At 38.3% G+C, this 11,107-nt stretch overlaps 1 protein-coding gene across 1 annotated transcript; it reads right to left on the bottom strand.

Moving 5' to 3' along the window:
- Positions 1-311: 311 nt before the first annotated feature.
- Positions 312-10,865, bottom strand: LOC106672783 (glucose dehydrogenase [FAD, quinone]). The gene is made up of 2 exons (XM_024227630.1): positions 10,343-10,865; positions 312-2,365 (listed from the first exon to the last, which is right to left on the bottom strand). The coding sequence occupies exons 1-2, from the start codon at positions 10,751-10,753 to the stop codon at positions 917-919; spliced, it is 1,860 nt and encodes a 619-aa protein (XP_024083398.1). The 5' UTR covers positions 10,754-10,865; the 3' UTR covers positions 312-916.
- Between the last annotated feature and the right edge of the window lie 242 nt (positions 10,866-11,107).

Genomic DNA, 11,107 nt, shown 5'->3' with positions numbered 1-11,107 from the left:
ACTTACAACTACTTAACCTTAACATTGCACACAAATTGAACCATATATGATCAATATAGTTTTATTTTGAAGTAGGACACAAAAACATTCCAATTATTCCGTAACCTCATGAACACTACACATCCCAGGGTTTTGAAGCCAACGTTAGCCAAATTTCCTTAGCAATTAATTTTATGGAACAAGGTATATCAATGTAGATGAAAAAATTCCAAATCTGATCTACTTTGGCAAATTAATACTCTAATATCGATTTGACAAACTATGGGGAAGTATAGATTAGAGATATGGTTTCACAAATTATGTATTTATTAACAACATAGTTGAAATATAATATTTGGATTGACTGCAGATAATTATAAACACGACCTAAAAAAAATGCATTAATTATAAAAACTGAATTTTAAAACATAAACTACAGCAATAAATATTATGCAGTTTTCCTTATGTATAAAGGAACTTATTACTTAACAATTAACATCCTTTATTTGATCGGGTTTTTTTTATTAAATTTAAGCACATTAGTAGAAAATGTCTTATGAGGAATTAATTCAGAACTTTAATGGCCACAGAAAAAAGGTCCTGAATTTATACAAATAATGGTGTTAAGAAAATTCCAAAAGGACATGAAAACTCTCGACTGATCAGTTTTTCTTTAATATGTGGCAATGATTTCAATAGATCCACAATGCCAGGTACATAAATGTAATAAATAAAAACTAAGAATAGCTTTTTGTATAATTAAAACTAAGTGTGAAAAAAAATCATTTAGACCATTACTACAAAACTATTTTCCCATATTCAATTAATTGTTTTAATAGAACAATTTTTACAATTTGTACACATTTATAGTGAAAAAAGTACGGTGGTTCTTATTTAACAAAAACTTGCTAATTTCCACTAATTCACATAACCCAATTCAAAATGACCACTTGTTCCAGGTTTGTTGTCCAAGCCACCTGTTCTTGGTCATGTCAGATCCCTTTTCGGCTATCATAATTGTCGGTGCGTTGGTGTTCCCAGACACTAATCTCGGCATGACGGATGCGTCCATAATTCTCAAATTTGATATTCCGTGGACCCTGAGCTCCGGATCGACGACCGCTCCCGGGTCTCCGGGTGGGCCCATCCTGCAGCTACCCGCTTGGTGGTTTTCAGGACCGGTGCTTCGTCGTATGGCACACTTCCAGTATGCGTCACAACCGAACGGCAATTTTTCACATCCCTCTACCGGTGTCCTGTCCAGCCGAAACCCGTACTTCTGTAAAGCAGGCGTTTCGGATAATTTGATGGCGAATTTTATGCCTTCGACTAGGGTGGCGACGTCGGCCGGATCGGTTAAATATTTGCCGAAAATAAGCGGGTGATCCATAGGGTCGGTAGATTTCAGTTTTATGTACCCTCGGCTCTTTGGATGCAAAGCAGTGGGAATTATGTTGATCATCCTTTGGGGCGGTGGGCCGGTCATGTTTGCGTCGTCGGTCCTTTCGCCTACTTGCCCGGTCCTCGCGCAGTTGGCCAGAAAGCCGCCGAAAAACAATTGCAGATCTGGAAAATCTTCGTTGGGATCAGCGTATTTGGATTTGATAAAGGCGGTCACCTCGGACAGACCAGTACTGGACATCAGGCCGTCTCGGAACAGTAGATACTCCATGGCCGTCGCCCAATTCAAAGGGGTGGTCGACGTATCGTTGATGAAGAAATTCAAGAAGAAGGCCACGTGGTTGTGCAGATTTTTCCCAACGCCGTCGAGGTTGTGTACAACAGGTACGCCGAGCTCGCGCAATTCCGCTTCCGGCCCGACACCGGACAGAAGCAACACTTGGGGCGAGTTGACGGCTCCAGCGCACAGGATGACTTCGTTCTTGGCTAAGATAGTCTCCCTTTGTCTGCCGTTTCTAATGATCTCCACGCCGTAGGCCTGCTTGCTCGTTTCGTTGATCAGGATCCTCGCGACCGTAGTGTTCAACATGATGTGCAAGTTCGGCCTGTCTTTAGCAGGCCTGAGGAAAGCCCTGGAGACGCTGAGTCGCGAACCGTTCCTGCTGGTAGTCTGAGCGATGGCGAACCCAGTGTGGAGCACGCCGTTCAGGTCCCTGATAGCATGGCCCATCTCTATCCCTCCCTGGAGGATGGCGTGCGAAAGCGGTGGGTGGTAAGGAAACTGAGTCACAGTCAGCAGACCACCGACTCCGTGGTAACCGGGGTCCATGATCTCCGCTTGCACGTTGTCTTCTGACTTGAGGAAGTACGGTAAAACGTCCTGGTAGCTCCAACCGATGTTTCCGAGTTTGGCCCAGTCGTCGTAATCCTTTTTAGCGCCTCTTATATACATCATTCCGTTCATGACACTCGTTCCGCCGAGGACCTGTACCACAAATCAAATTTTACTTTAATGTCAATCCATTTAAGCTGCAAATATCAATAAAACAAACACTTGATTTAATTAATTAATTTTTAGAAAGTAAATATTTACACAAAATCGTTAACGCTGGGTAAACGCGTCAAGTCCCATTGTAAATTCTTCATTTAATACCCAACAAAAAGTCGGTCGTCCTGGACTGTCTGTCCTCGCTATTTTGGTCTGTTAGACTAGTTTCGGCTTCAAACCTTTGGTTTGTACGTTATTTCGTCTGGTGTCTATTTATATGCAGAACGTTTAAAAACTTAAGCTAAAAATGAAGTTTGCACCACCTTGATCGTCTCTGGTCGTCCTGGGGAAACACAGACCTAATCACGACTTCCTCTCCATTCCTTGGGGCTTTCAGTAGGCCCCACAAAAAGTACGATTAGATTACATAACTTTTAATGAATATGAGAAACAACGAAACTCGCCCGGATGATAAAAAAATACGTGGATAAGGGTGATGAGTGTACTGGAGAACGAATGGTCTGATACAATACTGCATATCTGATTTTTTGTTTTATTTGTTGCATATATCGCCGGTAAAGAAAGTTAAATATTTCCCATAAAGTTCCGCCCAGGAAGGCTTGATTCTGGCCAAAATTTCGAAGTGACTGGGGAGAAAATCTTCTCCAGACGTTATTTTACACGCCAATTAGTTTCGCTTGAGAACAATCACGTAATGTTGGGTCGAATTAGAAAATTAAAACACCCAGGGTACATAAAATTCTTAATTAACCCTTTTTAAATTCCAGCTAACCCTTTCTTTAAAGCATTGAAAACCCTTCAGAAATGGTTTGGAATATAGCCTTTTTTCCGTCAAATAAACCATTTCCAACTTAAATTAACCTGTTTTTAATTCAAAACTTACCGTTTTTAACTTAAAATTAACCATTTTTAATTTCTAATTTACCCTTTTAAAAAAATTCAGAGGTAATATGAAATATCAATGTTATCCGTCAAAGTAACCTTTTTTTTAATTTAAAGTTAACCATTTTTTACTTCCAATTAAACGTTGATTTTTTTTTTAAATTTCAAATTAACCCTTTCTTTAAAGCATTAATAAAAACTGCGGATATGGTACGAAATATAGCTTTTTTTCCGTCAAATTAATCTTTTTTTTAATAAGACTTAGCCCTTTTTTTAAATTCAAATTAGCCCTTTATAATTTCAACTTAACCCTTCAATAAAGTATTAAAAACTTCGTATATGGTTCGAAGTACAGTTTTTTTGCGTCAAATTAACTTTCTTATTTTTAAGTTCACTCTTTTTTACTTTAATCTAACCCGCATCAATTTTGAATAACCCTTTCTCTACAGTATTTTTAAAAAAAATCATATATGGTACGCAATATAGGTTTTTTCGTAAATTAGCCTTTTTTAAATTTACAGTTAACGCTTTTTTACTTCAAACTAACACACTTTAATAACCCTTTCTCTAGAGTATTTAAAAAAAACACCATATATGTTACGAAATATGGCATTTTCCCGTCAAATTAGCCTTTTTAAATTTAAAACTCTTTTTTACTTCAAACTAAGGGCTTTAATTTTTAATTAACCCTTTCTCTACAGAATTTAAAAAATCATATATGGTATGCAATATGGATTTTTTCGTAAAATTAGGCTTTTTTTAATGTACAATTAATCCTTTTTTACTTCAAACTAACACGCTTTAATAACCCTTTCTCTACAGTATTTTAAAAAATCATATATGGTATGCAATATGGATTTTTTCGTAAAATTAGGCTTTTTTTAATGTACAATTAATCCTTTTTTACTTCAAACTAACACGCTTTAATAACCCTTTCTCTACAGTATTTAAAAAAAACACCATATATGGTATGAAATATGGCATTTTCCCGTCAAATTAGCCTTTTTATATTTAAAGTTAACCTTTTTTTTATTTCAAACTAACCCGTTTTAATTTTTAATTCACACTTTCCCTACAGAATTAGAAATACTTCGTATACGGTACGTAATATAACTTTTTTCGTCAAGTTAGTCTTTTTAAATTTAAAGCTAACCCTTTTTTTACTTCAAACTAACCCGTTTTAATTTTTAATTTACCTTTTCTTTAAAGCATTAATAATGCCGGAGATCGTATGAAATATAGATTTTTTCTGTCAAATGAACCTTTTCTAACTTCAAACTAACCTTTTTTAAATTAAAAATTTTCTCCTTTCTAACTTCAAATTAACCATTTTTAATTTCAAATTTACCTTTTAAATAACCTTTGTTGATGGTATGAAATATACTTTTTTCCGCCAAATTAACCCTTGTTAACTTCATATTATGCTTTTTAATTACAAATTAAACCTTTTTTTCAAGCATTAAAAAACAGATGTTTTGTAATGGACTTGTAATGGAAAATTTGTGTACATTTGCTTTATAAAATAATAAGAATTTTAATATAATACATAATAATTAGCATAAAAATAAAGGGTTCTTCTATTACTTTGAAAATCGTAAAAATCGTGGTTTTCAAGAGCCAAGTTATTTTACATTTAAAAAATCTCAACTTAAAACAAGAATAATTTATTTTTATATAATTTTAATTTTACCAGTAATTAATTTTCATACGGTATTTTCATATTCCTCCATCCAAGGCAACACTAAACGAGTTATATACAATAGAGCAACCCCGTTTCCTCAAAGCATCTGAACAGGGGACCCGAATACTCGCTGACGTTCTCGAGCACAAATCTCATATCGGGTGGCATTCCAACTCGCTTCCTATACGGAGCCAAGGGACGGCAGCAACCTTTCTTTACATGGCGGACACATCGTATGGCTCATTCTTAATCGGATGAGGACGATCTCTCTTCTTGTTTTTTTAGTCGATGGTTGACGTCCAGGTAGCGGGGATGTTGACTACTCAGTCTTTCGGTCTTAGCATGAATGAGGAGAAACCAATCGTTTTTCTCCTTTGATTAAAATCAAATAAGAAAAGGAAAAGGTTGAGCTGGTGGTTCGGGCCAGGCGCAATTTTTCGCATAAATTTAACGAAATTTTAATGACCGTGGTAATTACCGTTATTAAAAATTCATGATTTTCATAATTATGACCATGAAACAGCCTTCTCAAAAGTCACATTATTGGCAATTCAGTATCATTACATATTTTTATATTTAGCGGTCTTTATCAAATAAAAAAGGAAAATGATGTCATTTACATGGTGGAAGGTGAAAGTGGCGTGTCATTGTTGCACTTTTCACTTTACGTTTGTGTTCGTAGCTCCGTCATAATTTATTACTGTCGGTGAAGCCTGTCTTTTCATGCCGGGGAAGAAATCCTTTGGGAAAGAAGACGCTGCGTCAAGTGAACGTCTGGCCGTCAGACCCAAGGCCCCTCAATAGCCCTTTCACATTCATCCCCTAGGAAAATCGTCAGGTGAGACCATTTTCCTCCAAGACTGTGTTGATTGCATCGCAAATAATAGACGACGGCCTTAATTAACAGTGATAATGTTGCTTTTCAAAACAGAGCCAATCAATTAACCAAATGGCAACTGGTTAATTAGTGCCGAACACGGGAAACGGCCGGCAACAGTTAGGAGTAACAGTGTCAAACCGTTGAACCGTTCAAGATAGAGCCGAGAAAATCACTACGTTTCGACACTAAAATTTATTCGACAACGACCTCGATTTCAAATGAATTTCCATTGAACCGTTCAAGAATAATTTTAGCCTAGTGTGAACGAATAGAACGTGCGTTTTAAAAAGGTACTTCTCTAAACTATTTATGCGAACAAAACGACGAATATTTACGTTTTTTGTGTTTATTTTTAAATTAAGAAACTTTCCATTTGAAATAGATTTTGTTCCACTGGACCAACAAACGAAGCATACAGCTGAATTACTCGACAACCATGTACTCTCAACAGTTCGAATGAGTGGGCCTCTCGTGGTTTTTTGGTCCCCGGAGGGTATGTCCCATACCTACGGAAAGGGGAATTTTTTCCCCCCCTTAACGGGTCTTTTATGGTCTCAAGCGTATTTTTAATGGTTTCCCCTAAGCAAAATGAATAATGAGGAAGCCTATGTCATCTATGGAAAAGACAACATCCTGCAAGAACTAATACAAATTAGACTGGCTAGCTGGTGCTCGAACAACCAAGCTGAACTCGTTGCTATCCTGAAGGCTCTTCAATGGCTCGCACAGCAGGATGTTGAGGAAGTGAACAAAAACGCGATAGTGATGACAGACAGCCGCGTACCCATTGATAAGATTAAAAATTACAAAGCACGAAGCCTGATGGTATCCGACATCAGAAAAATGATAAAATCATTGCGTGATAATGGCTGGAAGATCAGTATTGAAAAGATACCGGCGCACACAGGGATCCTAGGTAACGAGGAAGCCGACGCAGCAGCAAAGGAAGTAAAAAAAAAAAAACGCTGAACTCGAAACAGTCACAGTAGTGCCGAAAAGCTACGTCATCTCCATGGCCTCGAAAATGACATTGGCCCAATGGGAAGAACGTTTGAGTTGTACTACTAAAGGACTTCAAACTAAAAACTTCTTCCCAACGGTAGAATCCAATGGCCCAATGGCAGTAGAACTGAAACAACACCATATTCTTACCCAACTTATAAGCGGCCATAGACGAACTCGAGAATATCTCTGTAGATTCCACATAACACAGGATTCGGAATGCGACCGTCCGGGGAGACCTCCACAAACATGGGACCACATCTTATTCGTCTGCCCCATTCAAGAACCACGTCGAAAAGCTCTAATATGGGGCGTTGTATGCAAAGGTGGACAATGGCCACCAGACCATCACATTTTGATTAAAGACCACATTGAAGCCTTAATTAATTTTGTTAGTAAAATTGTAAATAATAATTGTAAATGGATATGAATACCTGAAATCACTATGGAATCAGGTACTAAATAAATTCTCTAGCATTAGGGGTCTAAGGTTAGAAAAAAAATGTTCTCCCCCAAAGGGGTATTCTAAGCCCGTTATTGTACTCGATATATGCAGCAGACCTGGGTACAGTAGTTACAGACGGGGTATAAATCATCTGATATGCGGACGATGCCTGTTTATATTCAATAGAAAACACCATAGAAAACTGTAAGCCACCGTTAGAGTTATGCATAGCTTATCAAAATATAAGGATGCAAATGGTCTGGAGATACCTGAGGAAAAGTCCCTACTATGCTCGTTCTCGAACAAGCGCCAAATCAATCATGCGACCATTGAAAAAACATGAAACTTCCAATTTCCGGAAAAAAATATAGAGTCACGTTTATGAGCCTTCATTTGGATAGAAAACTATCGTGGAATATGCATATAAAACATCTATTACCAAGAAGAGAAAAATTGTAAATTTTATAAAAAGTTTTTGTAGTAACAAACGGGATGCCGATCCGTTCATCGGCCTGCTACATTATACATCGTCCATCAGATCAATGATCGATTTTGGATCAACATTTTATGTACAGGCCTACCACTCGTTTTTGAAAAAAATTGATATTTTTCGTGTAACCCCAGAAGGCGGACCGAATGGCGAGAGAGGCAGCCTTGGATCAAGGTTCCCTTCAGTGATCTCCGCTGTCACTTTAGGTTCCTCAACAAGTTCCCCGCAATAAAGAAAGATGTAAAGAAATGGGAATCCTTTTCCAGACCTTCCCGAAAAGAAGAAACCCTGCTAACCCGGCTTCGAATTGGCCACTCCCGACTTACCCATAGTTTCCTCCTCTCCTCTGTAAATCTACTATCACAATATCCCACATCCTAATAGATTGTCCTTTATACACCTTACAAGAACCCTCCACCAAAACCCCAAAGACCTCCAATCTATATTAAACAACAACTCAACATCAATAAACAAAATTTTTAACTTCTTAACAGACATCCAACTAATAAACAAAATTTAATATCCCATCCCCTCAACTCTTGTTTCCTTCCATCCCCGTGTTGGCGGTGTGACGTGGCTACTTCTAGAGACGCCCGTACACCCTCGGGTGCTCGTCAGTCTTGGGCTGGATTGAGGGGTGCCTCCCCGGACTCTGAGAAAAAGGAATCTCCAACGAGCTTGGAGGAGGTGTCGATGGTGACTAGACACCGACCCCTCATCGATAAAGCCCTGCGCACAATATTAAGATGAAAAGCTGCCACTGCGTCGGGGTTTGCGGGGGCTTCGCTCTGATGGGTCCGGGCTCCACCGTTGACGTGTATAGACTCAAGGCTTTATGACCAATAAGGTCACAGCCTTTAATAATTATATCATCGCGGATATTTACAGAAAGATCAAGATCTTTAGCTAAAAAAGCTCGACAAAATGTGATATGTTGGATTAAAGGTCATGCGGGTATTTATCATAATGAAACTGTAGAGGCATTGTCGAAGGAGGCACTATATCTGTCGAAATCCAATCAGATGAAAATTCATAAAACAGACGGAAAAATTTTTTCAACCAATTTGGTTCCAATCTATTGGATAAAGACTACAGCTCAGCAACTGCTGGCGAATACTATCGAGCTTTATTCCAAAAGCTTAAAACAAAACCGTGGTTCTCGGAAGGATGCGGGCAAAAGGCTATTCCACTATTTTCATAATAAAAACTAACCATGGCCAATAATAATTCCAATTAATTATTCTTTTTATCTAACGTTTTTGGCTGAGTTGGAAAATAATAATAATAATAATAATAATACAATAAAATCAGTTAATTAAAAAATAATAAATAAAAAACCACCTGCTAAAAACTAATACCTACTAAAATAATAATGATAATAATAATGTAAATCATAGACAGACCAAGGAGATGCCCTATGTGCGGCGCAACTGTAACAGTACGACATATTTTAGAAGAATACGAACAACTAGCGCCGCACAGAGCGCGGTGTGGCCTTCCCAATGAAATAACAAAAGTGCTTAAGCACAACAGTGATCATAAAACGAAAGGTTATCGATTACCTAAAATTAATCAATGCGTATGGCTACATATAACGCACCACACGTGGTATTTTCCCCCTATTTGTATGAATGTATTTATTTGCGTGAGTGTCGAAGTATGCGTGGGCGTGGCTGTGAGGGAATATCGAGTACTCACAGTCCCACCAAATTAGTATAGGTACGTATATATATTTGTAGTATGATGTGAGGGGCGGGTCACTGGTGTTGTGGCCTGTCAAGAGTGAAGGCATTTATTAGCGTGAATGGTTATGCGTGAAAGGACGTGGCTGTCGAGGAATATCGGGTACACCACAGGCCCGTCAAACAATTTAGATTAGGATAGTTTAGTGTGTGAGTGGAATTTGTAAATACCGTTCGAATGTATTTATTAGCGTGAAAGAAAGGAGGCCGCAAGAGCACGATAATCGTCCGACAGCCAATTTAGTTGTAGTTTAGGTTAGTAAATTAGTATGAATGTGAAAATGTGTATTAATATTATATTTATGTATTTTAATTTATAACACGGTAACAAGAAGTGGGGGCATAAGAATACTTAGAAAATAATGTACACTTAAGATAGCTAAGAAGACTATATATTATGCGAGAAGGCTAAATGTGCCGGCGATGACCCTGGCAAAAAAAAAAGAAAATGCTATTGGAACAAAGTAAGGAATAAGAAATGTAAGAAATAAATAAATAATAAATAAAAAAATAAATAATAAGAAAGTTATAGCTTGGTCGTTACGGATTGTTAGGGTCTCCGAGACGCATTTTCGCCACTATCAGTAGGTACATATGTAGTTTAGGGGTTGTCGTGGACTATAAAAATTTTTGCCGGTGGGTCTTTTTCTATCAATATCTTTGAACGTTTTCGGTTTTTACTAGGTTCTTAGGTCTATTTTACGTCATGGGGTAATTGTAACTTCGTAATTTTATGATCAAATTTATTACGTTAGCTTTTGTTTTCGGGAGCTTATTTTAGAGATGTCGTTTTTATTTTTTTAATCGATTAAACTGAAAGATTGAGTTTACCTTTCCCCTTGGCCAGTAACACCGTCTTTCGTCTTCGTTGAGGCAGGCCATCTCCTCGGGTTCCGTCCTGAATCCCCAGTCGATGGAAGAGCCGATAAAGTTGAGGAACATGGAAGGGACTTGGGTGCCTGTGGGTTCGTTGCCTCCCGCCTCGATGAGCAAAACTCTCCAGTGCGGCACCTCCGACAAACGGCTGGCGACGACCGAGCCACCCGACCCTCCGCCGATCACGATGAAGTCGTACTCCCTGTCCGGGATGGCCCTCGATTCCGGCCTGCCGCAGGGGTCTTCGAGATCGCACTGCGACCTGATGAACACCTCCAGGAGGCCCATGAAGAGCATGAAGGAGGATCCGCCGCAGGTGCTGGCCAACGTCGGACCCGGCTGCGTCACTGGACAATTGCAGTTCATCTGTCAAACAGAAAACCTTTCTTGTCAAATCGGAACAGTGGATATCCCTTATAAATTATGTCTCCGAGCTCGTCGAAGAAAAAGTGACGATTGAATTTGTGCCGGCCTCGCTAGGAAGGCGTGACCCCGAAGAAGTCAAGGAGAACATTGGTTAAATAAATTATTTGATCTTAATTTTCAACTTATTTCCGCACGAATACTAATCATTATTGTTTACGTTTTTTATACCTATTGTTATCAACGTTAAATTGATTCACTTTTTTTTGTCTTAAGGACAATTTAATTTGCAATACTTTTAAATGCTTCTAATTCACAAGTAGTTCGTAGAATACATCAAACATGAATATATAATGA

This window comes from Cimex lectularius, unplaced genomic scaffold (genome assembly GCF_000648675.2).
Source record: "Cimex lectularius strain Harlan isolate CLEC.00 unplaced genomic scaffold, Clec_2.1 scaffold160, whole genome shotgun sequence".
Lineage (NCBI taxonomy): Eukaryota > Metazoa > Arthropoda > Insecta > Hemiptera > Cimicidae > Cimex > Cimex lectularius.
The sequence above is the reverse complement of the archived record's forward strand: the minus strand, read 5'-3'. Positions and strand labels throughout refer to the sequence as shown.

Excerpts from the sequence above, each read along its gene's own strand:
- LOC106672783 (XM_024227630.1), bottom strand. The coding sequence starts at position 10,753 with ATGAACTGCAATTGTCCAGTGACGCAGCCGGGTCCGACGTTGGCCAGC. Across the intron at positions 2,366-10,342 it reads GTTACTGGCCAAGGGGAAAG|GTCCTCGGCGGAACGAGTGT; the intron begins GTAAACTCAATC and ends TTTGTGGTACAG.